Genomic DNA, 16,854 nt, shown 5'->3' with positions numbered 1-16,854 from the left:
CATGAATATGGCAGATACAAGTAAACTAATATAGCTGTATCATTAGGTTTTATTTTGGTCCCTATTTTCTGGGAAATCTTCAGTTAAGCTATGCTATTGAAAATGTTAAAAATAACAGGAAAAGAAGAAACAACAAAATAAAATGCCTAGAGAAGCAGATTGATACTACAGAAAAAAATGGATAAATGTTACTCCAAAATGGCTGTTAAATGTTAAAATAGTTTTAACATTTAGAACATTAGTGCTTGTAAATATGTAGAAGAGGAAAGATCTACAAATAATTTGCAAAAAAAAAAGATATAGCATTCTGTTCCTGTTTATAAATTAGGTTATATGATTATCTAGGTTAAAGATGACATTCTCATTTAATCTAATAGGTGAGGCTCAATGGAAGAAGCAGATCTTAATGCTGCAGAACGATGAAAATTCCTTCATGTAGGTGAAGGTTTTTTTTTTTTAAAAAAATCATCTGATACTTCCAGTACTGCAGGTTTTCAAAACTAAAAATGTATCAGTAAAAGGAATGCGTAATTGTAGTCACTGGAAGTAAAACCTCTCTTAAATCACTATCATCTTATTGAAACCAACTGTTTGCCTTCAGTAGCCAGTGTTTTTTAGGATTTTATCTCAGTTAAGATGTTCTGATAAAGATGTATAACCCAAGGTCCAATTCCATACACCATTTCCAACAGTCTTAGATTTATCTTTCAGAACCTATGCAAAAGTTGCCATAGAACTGTTACTTTTAATGTAACAGAATATGAATAAGATTCAGTATATGTGCTATAATCATATCAGTTGTATTTCATGTACTTATAAATTTAATTAAAAGATTAAATAAAGTTTGTTTCTGCACACTTCTTTAACATGCACTTCTTGTTAATAGGGCAGGCTTCAAGATGCCTCTCAAAAATCAAGGGGAGCCTTTGACTTGGAAGAAATTGTGCATACCTGATTTAATATTTGTAATCTCTCTGTTATACCCACAGACGATGTGTCCTCCTACATATTTATCCACATTGGTTTCCTTTCTTGAAACTGACTTTTGAACTTTCTGTGATTTAAGCTTCTGATCTTAGAGACCAATAATTTGGAAAGGACCCTAACCCAGGAATAATGCACGTGCAAAAATCTCCAGACTTATATCCATAACTTCTGTTAGACCTTGGTAACTATCTACATTTTATTTACAATTATAACAAGAAGTAATGACTCACCATTTTATTGAAATGGTACTTGCAGTAGCCACAGTATTTCACATTATCAACTTCCAAGACTTCTTCTTCACACAAAAGTCCAGCCATTTGAGCACTGAAATATGGAAGTGAACTGATGTAAACTGAGGCCAGGGCATCTCAGTCAAACCAGGTTTTGATTTCCCTAACTCACTAATTCGATTTTCCTTTACATAACTTTAAAGAAGTTATGTAAATAAAAGAAATAATTTACTCCACACACCTTCTCATACCTACCCTAATAACAGAACCATCAGCCCTGAACTGGTTAAAAAAAATACATAGATCTCCTTACTCCTCTTGGTAATTGCCAACTCATGTCCTGATTTGTAAATGAACATCTGAGACTTGTGGTACTATTCTTTGTATAACAACTAATAACATCAGAGAGAAGACAGAAACTATTCAAACTGCCATCTTATAGTATATGTTGGTGGAGTATATTCTAATGTTTTAACAGAAATAAATTAATTAGCAATAAGGAGATGTATTTGGTTTGTTAACAGTTAAATATCCTTTTCTATGCTATTGTTGATGCAAAAAAAAGGATATGGCAAACAAAAAAGATTCAATTTTTTAATTGCCCAAATTGCCCTCTGTTCTTAAAGTGGAGCTAATCCACTTTTTCAACAATAACAAAAAAGTAAAAAAAAAAAAAATCTCTAGAAGGGTTATATACATTTTTGTTGGACCCTGTCCTTTATCAAAAGATTATTAATTTATGCCTTTTTTTGTCCTGCAGTCTATTTCTTCATTGAATAAGAAATCTGTCAGTGAAGTTGGGCTAGGAATTGGGCCTCTCTGGGTTATATAAAAAAAGCAAGGACAGGATAAGATTTATGGAAGGGAAATGGAAGGCAAGGGTTAAATGCATATTTCCCCTTGCCTTCCATTATTTTCTCCTTCTTGGTCACTTTTCCAAGTCACGTTTAGGCCAACTAGATGAGAAATGTAGTGAAATAGTGAAATAGTCAAGCAGCATTAAATATTCTCCTGCTTTATTCTCTCCCTTAGGAATGCCATTCCTACCCTTTTCCCCATCAGAATTCTTTTTTTTTTTTAAACCCACTAATTAAAATTTGTGTTTCATATTTGGTGCAAAGGCAAGGATGTGTTATTTAAAAAGAAAGACTGAAAATTAAATATCCAAAATGGTGGCCATCCCAATTTCAGATTTAAAATAAAAATGGAAATTTGTGATTTTCATTGGGTGAATAACAGGATGTTGGAAGGGTAAGACTGATGGAAAATGGGCATAATCTTTTCCTCCATTAGAAGTATTCTTTTAAAGATGACTGAAGAGGAGAAATAAGCCAAAATGAAAACATCCATAAAACATTTAGCTTTCAGGAAGAAGCTACAATCAATCAGAGGAATTCTCCATCCTTACTAGTTAATAATATTTCATTGATTCATAATAGTGATGGAAGAAACTGAAAGGTTGGGGAACAGAAACTGGGGTGGAAGAAAGTGATTTTGAAATATATACTTAAGGACTCACCAGGTAACATGGAAGGCTTGCCGACAACCATGACGATTGCAAGTCATGCAGGCTCCAGAAGCTGCTTTGCTCTCCCTGCCCTGTTCTTCACAGATGTAACAAGTCTGCAACAAGAACAACAGGACTTCATCTGCTTTTCTAATATGCCTCTCACTGGAGATCCCAAAATGCAATTTTACGAATGACATTGTTTGGCAATATGTAATAACTTAGGACAGCATAGAATAGCCTGGTGCCCTTCAAATATAGGGGCTACATAATTCATAGTCAATCAGGATGATCTCTGAAAAGAGTCTGAGAACAATACCACATAATATGATTATCAGATAGTAAGATATTTATTATGCTGGAACAGTCTACAGAGGCTTTGGTTCTGCATCTCTGGAGATTTTTAAGAGGCAGGATAGCTACTACTCAAGGATGATTTAATTGGTTTTCTACTCTGCCTGGGGGGTGGGAACCTTGTGATTCGTTCCAATTCCATAATTCTGTAAGCAAGATGCAGCTATATGTGTGTGTGTGCGTGCGTGCGTGCGTGCGTGAGAGAGAGAGAGAGAGAGAGAGAGAGAGAGAGAGAGAGAGAGAGAGAGAGAGAATAACATTATTCTAAGCACATGGGAATGGAATCTTGATTGATATCTCCATGTGTGCAAAGGGAAGACTTAAAACTTCCACTTCTACTTTTCAAATTTGTTCTTCCTTATATTTTCTTCATGAAAATATAAAAGAGAAAGAAACACTTTAAAAAAAAATAACTTGAAATACGGTGGGAAGGCATAACATTTTGTTAAGTTACTTGGTCTTGTCTGGGTTTGGAAGCTAAGCAGAGTTGAGCCTATGAAGTGCTAGAATGGTAAACTATTAGAAACTATTAGATTTGTATTTTGGGAGACTGAGAAGTTGGTAAAAACAACCCAGAAGGAAGCATTGAGAAACCAAGTTTGTTCTATGACCCAGAAAATTCATAGATGTTTCCATAATTGACACCATAAGAGGAAATCTCTATTCATTTTTATTGACACAAGATTGGGCACCCACACTTTAAAAAAGGTAGTAATATAAACAAACTACAGGGAAACTGCATGCTCTCGTATTTAATTTAATACGTGAGCTGGCCCCAAGAGTTCAAAATAGAGGTGGGTTAGGTAAGTTGTGATAGGTCTCTCCTTTACCTTGTTGAAGCGGTCATGGGGCACATACTGGAGGACAATAGGCTCCATAGTGAGAACATTCGCAAACTGCACCTCAGGGATATACAGAGCACAGACAACATGGGCCCAGCCTGGATGCCAGAAGGACAAAAATGATATGGAGAAAATAAGGAACATCAGAAAAAGGCATCAATCAAACCGTAATTGGTTTAGGTATTCTGTGGGGGATCAAGCTTTTATGGCCTGATTTTCACTGAGGCAATAAAATTACATTTTCCAGACCACAAGTGGGACCTTTAATGAACCACTGTTCCTCCAAATTGAGACAATTATCTCTATAGAGGGAACACAAGATTGGGTTAAAGACTTTTAAGTGTTCTCCCACATGCTAATCATTGGTGCACAGGCTATTTGTTTTCTATACGGAGAAAAAGATGTAGCCCAAATCTAGTTCAAAATATATAATCCTATCAAGGGAGATGATCGGGGCTTTGAATTTGACCATTAGCAGTCCACACCCGGAGACTCAACAAACATACAGCTTACCGGGTTGTAGTATTTTCTCCCCTTTGTGAGAAGTACTGTATTTCTATTCAAATATGCGTTCACAGCTATAGAATAACATTGTAATTCTATGATGTTGTAGATGCCTGAACTATAGTTCCAGCCCTGAAGAAGCAATTGACTTGATGATATAAAAACCTGAATGCAAGATTGACATCCTCTTTTTTTTTATAACATAAAAGATTTATTGTCACAGTGAAAATGACATCTTTGTTGATTCCTCTCTCAGAGATTCCAAAGCAGCCATAATTTTTTTCATGCTTCCAACTTTCATTTGTTCACAGTTCTAAGGGAGCCTCGATTAATCTAAAAACTTCCTGAAAAAAGTGGCATTGGATGAACCAAAAATATACTCATTATTATTTGTAATGATGCTCAAGTGAGACATAACTCCTTATGTTCTGAGGATGGAGTAAAGAAGTGTCGGTATTGTCATTTCATAATAATGGAGTTGGCAAGCATTTGGAATAACTGCTGCAACAAGCATAAAACCTTTGTTACAGGCATTGCATTGACTGCCAATAGGCTTCCAGCTACAAATCCAAATCGCAGGTTTTGACCAAAAATAATTTGATTCTCAGGTACCTGAAGGATAGTCAACTTCAAGACTGCATCTATCTTATGTGTGTCCTATGTGGATATGCTGAGGGCCTTTCCCCTTGGGAAATTTTGGAAAGAGTGAGAAATGTTTTTCAGGAACCGCATTCACCCTTTGGAAGACCTTTGCCTTAGAGAGCTGGACGGAAACTTTGCCTATGAGTTTCAGAAATCTAAAAGAAGTGGAACTATTCTGAATGATTGAAATCCAAACATGGTATGCCTCTTAATAATGGCCTTAATAATTCTGCTGAATTTGAATTCTTTTGCTTATTTTTTTGCCTATTTTTACTTATAGTAATCAAATTTATATGACCATCCATCTCACAGACAAGTGACCCTTATTACTCTGCTACCGTTTTGATTTTGATTTTAACTTCACATGCCACAGTCCTCTTGATTTGTGGCGGAAGGAAAAGTTGTAAAAAGTAACTCAAAAGCAAATATTCCTTGTTTAGACTGAGAAATGGTGTCTGGACTGCCCTGCTATCTTCAAAAGTAAGCTCACCTCCACTATCAGTCCGTTTCAGTGCTCCATCTTTATGAGGACACAGCTCACACCTCTGTACATTAAAATAAAAAAAAAGACCCAAGGTTAGCAGTGATACAGAACTTTCAAAGTTCCAGAAAGTTACAATTCTCATTATTCTTCATCAGATAGAAGAACATCCATAGTTCTTCTTCAGTGCAGCTCTTAGTTCCATAAACGTGAGAAAATTGGATGAAAGTATATTTTAAATCACACCTTTTAGAGAAAATTTGCTGGAAATTAAATTCAAATAGATTATAAAAATTAGATACCTACTTAGAAATCAAACGGATTTTAAAATAAAGAATATCAATAAGATTTGCTTGAAAAAAATATTATTTTCAGCACTGTGACAGGTAGATTTTCAACCAGGAAGGTTATGGATAATTTTTTGCTTTTAGCCATACTCTACTCCTTACTTGCATCACAATGTGCCCCTAAAACTATCTAAACTCAAACACATTCTTATTTTGTTAATTCTGCAATATTTTAATTTGACTCAGTTTAACACAAGGGATCAGTATTAATTGAGCAAGGATTAATGTAAGGCAAATAAATTTACTCTTTGAACTGTTGTTCCAGAATTTCTGTTTCCTTATCCTTTGCCTTGATCTTAACCACAATGGATGGTTCTCAGATTGTACATTTATGGATCATTTGATCCTTACCTCAAAAGGGAAAAAAAACTATAGGAAAAGTGACAGGTTTAGAAGGGGCCTAACCAGCCTGTAGAAACATTGAAAGAAAGGCCAAGCAACAAATGGGAGGTAGATTTTGGGGGTCAGCTTTCGTTGAATGATTATTGAGGAATTGGATTTAAGAAATTAGGCCTGTTTGTCACAAGGATGTGCATGTCTCTTGAGAGGCAGCTGAAAAAAAAGAGGAACAAGAGTCAGGGTCAGTGTATGGTAGGTAGATTCACATCAAGAAATTTGCAACTGAAAAGACCTTTCCAACCTCTCTGCTCCAGATGATTAGGGAAAAATGTAAACATGAAGGGTGAAACACTCTGCCAGCCAGCCTGCCAGCTCACCCATCCACTCCTTACTTAAACAAGACTATAAAACTCATCCATAAATCTCCTCACTTTTCCCAGGAGTTGCCTTGCAGTCAATCCAGCTCCTAAGGACAGGAGTCAATTCATTTATAAAGCAAACAGCTTACTTTGTCTAATGGAGCCAATCATTCCCAAACAGGCTTTGGGAAGACAATGAAGAATAAAAGTTCCTACAATTTTTAAAAGCAGCAGCACCTTGTTAGTACCACTTGATACCATTTAATACTTGGAATATTAAATCCAGTTTTGGTCGCCACAATATAAAAAAAATGTTGAGGCTCTAGAAAGAGAGAAGAGAAGAGCAACAAAGATGATTAGGGAACTGGAGTGGTTTCAGGAATTGGATATGTCTAGTCTAGTAAAAAGAAGAACTAGGAGTGACATGATAGCAGTGTTCCAAAATTTGAGGGGCTGCCACAAAGAAGAGGAGGTTAACTTATTCTCCGAAGCACCTGAAGGCAAAACAAAAAGCGATGGATGAAAATTAATCAAAGAAAGAACCAACCTAGAACTAAGGAGAAATTTCCTGACATTTAGAACAATTAATCAATGGAATGACTTGCTTCAAGAAGTTGTGAGTGCTCCAACACTGGAGTTTTTTATGAAGAGACCAGACAACCATTTATCTGAAATGGTATAGGGTTTCCTGCTTGAGCATGGGCTTGGCCTAGAAGACTTCCAAGGTCCCTTCCAATTCTGTTAATCTGTAATCTTGGATTTATCACATCTGGAAACTATCAATCTCTGACATTTTTGATACAGTTGTAGACATTCAGAAGTAAGTAACATTTCCCTAAGCATTCATGCCCATATTGTTACTTCACACATTATGTTACTCAGCTTTAGCCGGCAAAACAGATGCTGTGGAGTGATTCTTCAGCAAAACTACATTTGAACTTAATGCAAGATTTCCTGTGGCTAAGAAACAGTTGATACTGCAAATTGATTGTGCTGATTTGGAAAAGGATGGTGGGTGATGCTTCAATAGGATTTAGCAAAAATGGATCAAAGTTATTCTATAGCCTGCACTGTCTGGGCTGATGCACTCTGCCCTCTTTTCCTGCTCCTTCTTTGAAAAAAAACCAGCCAAAACATTTGTGAAAACAGAGATAAAGAACCATTTCATAGGGTATTTCTAAGTAAAGTTTGTTTTGTGCAGAAAGCAAAACATGAATTAAGGAAGCAGAAAATGAATTAAGACAAATCCGTATATTGTTTTTTACAAAATAGTGGGAACACACACAAACATACCATAGTGATTTATAACACAGATAATCTTTATTTAGTGACTCCCTCATATAGCAACAGTTTGCAATTACAATGGTGATGAACAAGTAACATTGCAACCAATCCTCACAGGTCTGTAAAGCAGAGGAGAGGTCAGGTAAAATCATGAGCATAATCATAGTTTCACTTATTGACCCTGAGTTGCTGATCCAATTGTGGTCAGTAAACAAGGACTATCTGTGCTTGTTTTATATAGAATCTAATAACCAGAAGTCACTGCTATAACCCTATGGTGTAATGCAGAATTTTTCAACACAAGAATACTAGGATGCTGAATGAACCTGGATGAAATTTCATGAGAGATTAAGGGCAAATAAATAAATAATACCTCTCAAACACAGCTGATTTTCTCTCAGTAAAGTTCTATTCTTAATCAGGGTTTCCAGGATTTGTTTTTAATTAATAGGTTTCGTTGCTGAAGAAGTTAAAAAAGGGGCGTTGTCTTACCTGAACGCCTTTTCTCAGCACGGAGATGGAGAATCCACCAATGGGTTTTCTCTGTCTGCCTGCTCTTGAGACCAAGTTAGCCAAACTTGACATGCCCCCTGTTGCTAGGAGATCCAGTGGCTGATGCTAGGACGAGGTGTTGGCTCTCAAACCCCTAATACTGGCCTAACTGACCTTAAGGGTGGGTGTGGATTCTCCATCTCCGTGCTGAGAAAAGGTGTTCAGGTAAGACAACACCCCTTCTCCAGCACAGGAGATGGAGAATCCACCAATGGGACATACCAAAGCCTCACTGTCCCAGTGGGTGGGAAACAGATAAGGCCGCTCTACGTCCCCGGAGACCACCTGCTGGAGGACCCTCCAACCAAAGGAGGCGTCCGCTGAAGCGAAGCTGTCAATCCTATAATGGCGTACAAATGGGGAGGGCATAAACCATGTCGCAGCCCTGCAAATTTCCTTGATGGACGCCTGAGTGGCCCATGCTGCAGAGGTCGCAGCGCTGTGAGTGGAATGGGCTGTGATATGACTCGGAGCTGACAGGGAAGAAGACTGGTACGCCTCCGCGATACAAGCCCTGATCCACCTGCCTAAGGTGGAAGCGGACACCTTCTGCCCCAGGGAAGCCGGGAGGAAAGAAATAAAGAGGGCCTCAGACCTGCAAAAAGGTGCCATGAGCTTGATGTAACGCCGCAGAGCCCTGCGGACGTCCAGTGTGTACCACTGCCGCTCCAAGTCATGGGAAGGATTGGGACAAAAATTAGGCAAAATGACTTTCTGTGCCCTATGGAAGAGTGAGTTGACCTTGGGCACGAAAGTGGGATCCAACCGAAGGACCACCCATCTCGGTGGAAGATACAAAGATCGTTCCTGATCGAGAGAGCAGCCAGCTCGGAAATACGTCTGGCTGACGTGATGGCGACCAGGAATGCAACCTTGTGAGATAAGGCCCGTAACGGTATAGTAGTAATGGGCTCAAAGGTCGGTTTCGTGAGTGCATGAAGTACACGAGGCAGCTCCCAAGAGGGATACCTGTGCATCACGGGAGGCCTAGTGTTGCATGCGCCCTTGATGAAGGCGCGTATCCTAGGATGGTGAGCTAGAGGGACTGAATTCGCGCCAAGTGAGTAATGTTGATAGGGCCGCCACGTGCCTACGAATGGTCGCAGGGGCCAGGCCTCTGTCCAGACCGTCAAGAAGGTAGTCTACGATCTGAGGAATAGTCAATTTGTAAACATCCAGTTGCCTCCTTCCGCACCAATGGCAAAAATGTTTCCAGGTGGAATCATAAATGCGATTGGTCGCTGGCCTACGAGAGGCCTGAATCATAGTGATTGCCCGTGGCGAGAACAACTCTTGAATCATGATCCTGCGCTCAAGTGCCAGGCGGCTAACTATAACCACTGAGGGTCCGGGTGTTGGAGGACCCCCTGGTGTAAGGACACGCGATGTGGGGGAATCTTCCACGGGGAAGAACGGGAGAGATTCATTAGGTCGACAAACCAGGGCCTCCGTGGCCAGTACGGGGCCACGATGATCACTTCCGCCTGCTCCTGGAACAGTTTGTGGATGGTCACCGGGATGAGCGGGAGGGGGGAAGGCATAAAGTAGGCCTTCCGGCCACGGAGTCTGCAGGGCGTCCGTCCCCTCCACCCCTGGGAAGTAATAGCGGGAGAAGTACCTTGGGAGTTGGGCATTGCTCGACGATGCGAACAGGTCGAGGACCGGTTGGCCGAACCTTTGGGATATCTCAGAGAAAAGATCCGGATGTAGTCCCCATTCCGAGGGATCTATCGTAGAGCGACTCAGAAAGTCTGCCTGCCGGTTCTTCTCCCCCGAGATGTGCTCGGTCCTGAGGGAGGCCAGGTTGGACTCTGCCCAGGATCCCAGCAGCCGGGCCTCGGACATGAGGGACCTGGATCTGGTGCCCCCCTGCCGGTTCACGTGGGCCTTGGACGCCACGTTGTCCATAAGGACCAATACGTGACGGCTTCTCATCAGGTGGTGAAAGTGGCGAAGAGCTAAGTGAATGGCCCTGAGTTCCAGCCAGTTGATGTTGTGTCTCAAGTCTGTGCGGGACCAACGGCCCTGCGCAAACTGAGACTGTAGGTTGGCTCCCCAGCCGAACAGGCTGGCGTCTGTCATGATTGTGAGGCGGTTGGGCTCCTTGAAAGGTGACCCCTTGGTAACCGCCTGTGAGAACCACCAGTGAAGAGACCTCAGGGTTTGGACTGGGAGCCTCACCTGCCAGCTGGATGCGCTGGCGTTCAACCGCTGGAACGGTAGAAGGAACCATTGGAGATCCCGCAAGTGGAGTCTGGCCCAGGGAACTATGGCTATGCAGGAGACCATTTCCCCTAGTAGTTGAGAGAGCAAGACCAGTGGGACGGTGCGGTCCTTGTACACTCGGCGAGCTAGGTCCCTGATGCTGTCCAACCGCTCCTGGGAAAGATAGACCATACAATTTGTGGTGTCTATGATGGCTCCCAGGTGCAGAAGTCTGGATGAGGGAACCATCTGGCTTTTCCGGAAGTTCACCGAGAACCCGTACTGTTGGAGGACCTGAACCGTTAGGTCCAGGTCCGACTAGGCTGCCCGGAAGGACGCTTGAATCAAGATGTCGTCCAGGTAGCACTGGATGCGTACCGGTACCTTCCGTAGATGGGCGGCCAGCACAGCCAGGATCTTGGTGAACACCCTGGGCGCCAAGAAGAGGCCGAACGGGAGGGCCCTGTATTGGAAGTGATGGCCCCTGTAACAGAACCTGAGGAACCGCCGGTGATCTGGAAGGATGGGGATGTGGAGATACGCTTCCGTGAGGTCTATGGACGCCAGGAAGTCTCCCTATCTGATGCCTCCCAGGATGGACTGGAGTGATTGTATCTTGAATTTTTTGTATGCGATGTAATAATTCAGACCCTTGAGGTCTAGAATTGGCCTCCATCCCCCCCGAGGCCTTGGGAACCACGAAGAGGATGGAGTAGAATCCCCTTCCCTTGTGATCCGGCGGTACCGGTTCTATGGCCTGTATTTCCAAAAGATGATGAATGGCCTCCTGCATAAGCCCCCACTTGATTGGATCCCGAGATGTGGGGCAGGTGATGAAATGACCCGGGGGACTGGACAGAAACTCGAGGGACAGACCATATTGGACGGTCTGTAATACCCATTACAGACTGTCCGTGGTTGTGAGCTCCCACAACCACGGAAGAAGTGGGCCAGCCTGCCCCCTATGGGGAGGGTGACATGAGAGTCACTTGGACCTCCTGAAGGGACGTCCTGTCCCTCGAAATGGCCGTTTGTTTTGATTCTGCTGTCTGGGCCGAAAGCCTGCTCTGTCATATGGACGGTCATATGGGCGGTCTTGTCTGGGCGTGAAAGGATGGGAGGGTTGGATGGCTGCTGAGCCCGAAGTCGGCTGAAAGGACTGCCTACGGGAATAAGGAGTGGCACGCTTGTCAGACCGTTTGGTGAGATAAGCCATGACCTTCCGCTTGTCCTTTTTTTCCACAAGGTATGGATTCAGGGCCTCCCCAAAGAGGTGGTTGCCTTGGTAGGGGGCGGTTGCGAGACGCCATTTGGCCTTGGCGTCGGCCTGCCAGTGCTTGAGCCATAGCATCCTCCTAGCAGTAACGTTGGAGGCTAAGGACCTGGAAGCAAAGTTGGCCGACTGTAGAGTTGCATCCGATGCGTACTCCGTCACCGCAACTATTTTGCTTAGGTCCTGATGGGTCCGAATGTTCTCCGGAAGGAGTCTGGCCTGAAGCTGACGAAGCCATAGGAGGGTGGTTCAGACAAAAAAGGACGCGCAAGTGGCTGTTTTAATTGCCCACGTGGCCGATTGATGGGTCTTTCGGAAAGTTAAGTCCCATTTTCTGTCCTCTGCTTTGAGCGCCTCAGCCATGTCCCCGGAAACCGCAGTCTGAGACACGAGAGGGGTCCAGGCTTCATCCACCTTTGGTCCTCCAGGGCCTCAGTTAGGTCTATAGAGGTACTAAGTATCTTTTTGTCTGTTGCACCTATGGAGGGGAAAGATGATGGGGAAACCCATTGCTTCTTAACCCCGTTAAGAAAAATAGAAGGACAGGGAACATGGTGCTGGGCTGCCACGGTTTCGAAGAAGATCGGGTTCGTACTTGCCTCGGATGTGGATTGCGGCTGAGGGAACTGATCGGGCCCAATTTTGGCTGTCGTGGTGGCTTTGCGAAGCAAGGGAAGAAATAAGGCCGGATTGAAAAGGCCTCCTGACGGGGAGGGGTCAGGGGGAAGCTCTTCCTCCTCTGATGTTGAAATCCAGCTGATCACCTCCCGTCGGGGATGAGTAGCCACTAATTGAGGAATGGGCAGGAGACGTGGGTTCATGATATATAGGGGAATCCCTGCTGGAGGTATATAAGGCGGAATAACAGAGGTAGAAGCCTCATGTCCGGGCGGGTTTGAAGACCGTGCTGCGAGTGCACAGTCTACAAACCTTAGAGAGCAGGGCCTCAAGGCGGCCATCGGAGAAAATGTCTCCGAGTTCTGGCTCCCTGAGTCCAGCCACCGTTGGGGTGAAGGTGGCCTCAGGGACCGAGCGCGAGGATTCCAGGCCTCAAACTGTGGGCGGGCTGGCAGCTGTGTTCTGAGCTGTCACTGGAGGGGAACAATGCATGGTGGGAGCTTCTGCCAAGGATCACACGCCCTGAGCAGAGGTCGAGGGACCTAGAGGTCAAAATCAGGGGCCGCCAAATGATCCGTTTCTATTCTGGCCTGCCTCTGCGCTCTGGAGAACTCCTTCTCCAAAGCCTGGTGCCTACGGCTGGCTTGCTTCTCTGCCAACTTGGAAGGCTTTTTCAGGGTGGCCTTAGCCTTGTTCTTGAGCTTGCCTGCTGCCTCCTGTTTGGAGGTTTTGTGCCAGCTGTAACTCGAGGATGGGGAGGCGGTGCTCATGGGTTGAGGTACAGTTGAATCCTACATCCTGGGTTGAGCTATCTCAGGGAACCTGAGGGGGAGCTCTGGCAGGCAAGCAGTTGGCAGGAAGAGTAGTTGGAGCAAGTAATGGGGACTGCTCCCCTGACCACCTGACCGGGGAGGCCAATCTCTCTGGGATGATGGTCACGGCTGTTGAAGTTGTAGCCGAAGGCACGGTTGGCACTCGATATGGGGGTCCGCCCGGTGGCCTTAGGTCAGTGATGGCGAACCTTTTAGAGACTGAGTGCCCAAACTGCAACCCAAAACCCACTTATTCATCATCGAGTGCCGGCTGGGTGTGGCCCATTGGCTGGGCATGGCTGTGGTAGTAACGGAAGAATGGGTGGGACTAAAAGGTTCAATCAATTCCAACTTTGCAAGATCTTTTTTTCCCGCGAGAAGTTGAAATTGACTGAACCTTTTTTTTTTTTGCACATGGCAGCGGAGGCCTAAAGCGAAAAGGTTTTATAAAACCCAGCTGAAGGCCTAGGACTGGGGCGACAGCGCACGTGCCCACAGAGAGGGCTCTGAGTGCCGCCTCTGGCACCCGTGCCATAGGTTCGCCACCACTGCCTTAGGTGGCCAGACAAGGTGCACCAGAATGCCCAAATATGGGTGCAGAGGGCCAGGTAGAATAGTCTGCCAAATGTGCTGCAAGAACAAGCCAGAATATGGGGAAGGCCTTGTAGGAAGGCTTGAGGCCTGCAGTCAGTACAAAAGGTCCAATGTGATGACTAAGGGAGGGCCTCGCGACACGCCCAAAATGGCGGCCGCAACGGGCTTCACCAAAATTCCTGGGATGGTAAGGCTGTGTGAGAGGCCTGAATCACTAGGGGAAGGCCCTGTAGAACACTTGAGGCCTTCAGCCAGCAATCAGGCTAATGTGAGGCCCAAAGCTGGCCGCGTGGCGCACCCAAAATGATGACCGCGGCAAACTTAGTTGCAGCTTCCTGGGGTCGGCAAGGCTACACTGAGAGGCTTGAAGCCCTTGCCCCGAATGTGGCAGAAAGGCGGAATTAATTGCCCGAAGAAATCTGCCTTTGATGACAAAAGGGAACTTCCGTTTAAATTGTGACTTTGGCAGCTGTCCAAAATGGCGGCCACGACTTTCGGGCCGTTAGAAACGGCTTCCGGAGGTGTCAAAGACAAAATTACACTCTGAGGGTGATCGTGGCAGCAGCGCTGCGCGCTGCGCAGGAAAGCTGATGAGGGAACTGTTGTTGGCAAGGAATTCCCCCCCCCCAGAGCCCTGGGAAGATGAACGGAGAAGTACTCTCCCCCCCCCGCAAGCCTCAAATCAGCTGATTTGAGGCTGCGCTGATCCCAGCGTTCCTGGGGGAAATGTTTGGGGGGGGGGAATTTTTAGAATGGAATTACTAATCAGGAGATGTACAAATACCAAAATTAAGGCAAGGAGAATTCAACAATGGATCTCTGACCTGCTAATTGAATTGAAGATCTCTAAAACCTGAGAGCCAAACCTGACACGTCTTCAAGAGCTTGAGACCAAGTCAAGACTGGGTCTTCTAGCAACAGGGGGCGTGTCAAGTTTGGCTAACTTGGTCTCAAGAGCAGGCAGACAGAGAAAACCCATTGGTGGATTCTCCATCTCCTGTGCTGGAGAACTTCTAATGCACTAAATTTATTCTGAAATTATGTTTCTGTTATATAACAAACAGTGAAATACCTTGTTTTATTTAGTTAGCTGACTATTTTTATAAATTAAAATTTTTAAATTGTTTCCCATGGCTTTGTTTTACGTGGGTTTGTTTTGTAATGCCTTTGTTAAAGGATTTTATCTAAAGTAATCTGGCTCATAACATATATACACATTTTCACTAGCACTTGGAGTATTTTCTTTTTCTTGAAGCTTGCATTGTGCAAACATTCAGCTTATTTCATGGAATTTTATTTGTGTGCATATCCAGGGGAGGGGACAAAATCCAAACAATGCTAGTTTCCATTTGTAACCTTGTAGAGGTTCATTTTTTTTCCTTTTTTCCTTCTTTGTACCACATAAGCTCTATTAATTGAGGAAAGATGAAATAACTGCATAATACATGTTATTTCCCTTAGCTATGAGTACTTTTTGAAAGAGCTTATGTTTAACACTTGAGCTCGGTCAAAGATAAAAAAGCTGCATTTAAAATCATTTATAAATGGTACACATTTATACCAATTTATATCAATAATTATACCAATTATTATAAACAAACAAATAAACAAAGCCAGAAAGTCCACATTTTGGATACAGAGAACCTGTGGTTTGAAGGAGAGGTAAAAGAGGCCACTTTAACACTGAACAGCTCTCAGATTCCACCCCATTTGCACTCTGATATGCGTGACCCTGAGCACGCAGATAAAACCCAAGTGTCCTAAAAAGTTCTTAGGGAGAATGCTAATGACCAGCTGACTACAAAGAAATATCCTTCCAATCCCAACCCCCCATCATGTCAGAACTAATCCTTCCATTGCCCCCACCATCCTGCCAGAACTGATGAAGCTTCTTGGATGAGAAACAAAATGTCTTCTTCTTCCTCTTCAAAGAAAAAAAACAGTCCAGTTGCCTTTTGAAAAAGCACCTTTGGGATAACTATGACCTGGATGACTGAGAATCTCCACAGTCTAAATTAATTAATAAATGCCCCAATGGGCATTTATAAGTAACGAATTCCTTAAAATTTAAGTCCATGTGAATAATTCAGAAATAGTAAGAGGCATAGTTTTAAGTGAGAATCCAAAAACTTGTAACATGAAACCAACTTGGAACAATGTGAGCAACTCAACTGTCTTGCAATAAACATGGATATTATACTATTATTTAGATTAATCAACTATTGACTTATCATATATCCAGACATGCCTTAAAATCTCTTCAGATCAGCATTCAATTTTGACAACTTCTGCCTTCTAGATGGCTTTTACTATATAAATGCTGACTATATCTGTGCACTTTCACTTCCAGTACATGGAAAATTTGCAAACATGATTTTTTTTTCTTTAACTTTCAATGAGGAGCATAAAAATATGTATGATTCTAAAGGAAATGAAAGTATTTCAACATAATTAAAAATGCTACACTCAGATCAGGACATAACCTGATTGATTTCTATTGTGTTATTTCAAAAAGGCTGATGCCATATCAGGAGCATCAATTTCTGCACAAGAAAGTGTACAGGATTTTTGCCTTTCAAGTTTTGTTGTAGCTTACATGAAGTAGCAGACTGAATGCTTATCGCTTGAGCCAATATTATGAATTATTTTGCCATAGCTCTCTATGTATTCTTCATACTTAAATAGTTTGGTTCCCTAAGAAATATGACAGATGTTTTCATGTCTGACTACCTTTTACTATGCTTTATTATTGGCTTACTTTAGTTCTGCATAGAAACGTTTATTGCCACAATTCAGTAAGTGGATGTTGAACGAGTTATTGGTTCTTTGCTTTCTTTCCTGGAGCAGCAAAACTGGTTTTATAGCTGGCACTTAGAACATTACCAGTAGTGGTGTCTCCCTTGTTGCTATCTAGTTTCTACTGT

General features: G+C 43.0%; 1 protein-coding gene across 1 annotated transcript in view; it reads right to left on the bottom strand.

The window, feature by feature from the left end:
* MLLT6 (MLLT6, PHD finger containing) overlaps positions 1–16,854 on the bottom strand; it is a 101,205-nt gene that overhangs the window by 63,447 nt on the left and 20,904 nt on the right. Inside the window, exons 3-6 of the mRNA XM_029283061.1 lie at positions 5,557–5,611; positions 3,909–4,018; positions 2,737–2,840; positions 1,218–1,311 (exon numbers count right to left, since the gene is read on the bottom strand). Of these exons, the coding sequence (XP_029138894.1) occupies positions 1,218–1,311; positions 2,737–2,840; positions 3,909–4,018; positions 5,557–5,611 (363 nt within the window). The remainder of the gene's footprint in view (positions 1–1,217; positions 1,312–2,736; positions 2,841–3,908; positions 4,019–5,556; positions 5,612–16,854) is intronic.

Source organism: Protobothrops mucrosquamatus, unplaced genomic scaffold (assembly GCF_001527695.2).
Source record: "Protobothrops mucrosquamatus isolate PMUCROS unplaced genomic scaffold, P.Mucros_1.0 scaffold10, whole genome shotgun sequence".
Lineage (NCBI taxonomy): Eukaryota > Metazoa > Chordata > Lepidosauria > Squamata > Viperidae > Protobothrops > Protobothrops mucrosquamatus.
The sequence above is the reverse complement of the archived record's forward strand: the minus strand, read 5'-3'. Positions and strand labels throughout refer to the sequence as shown.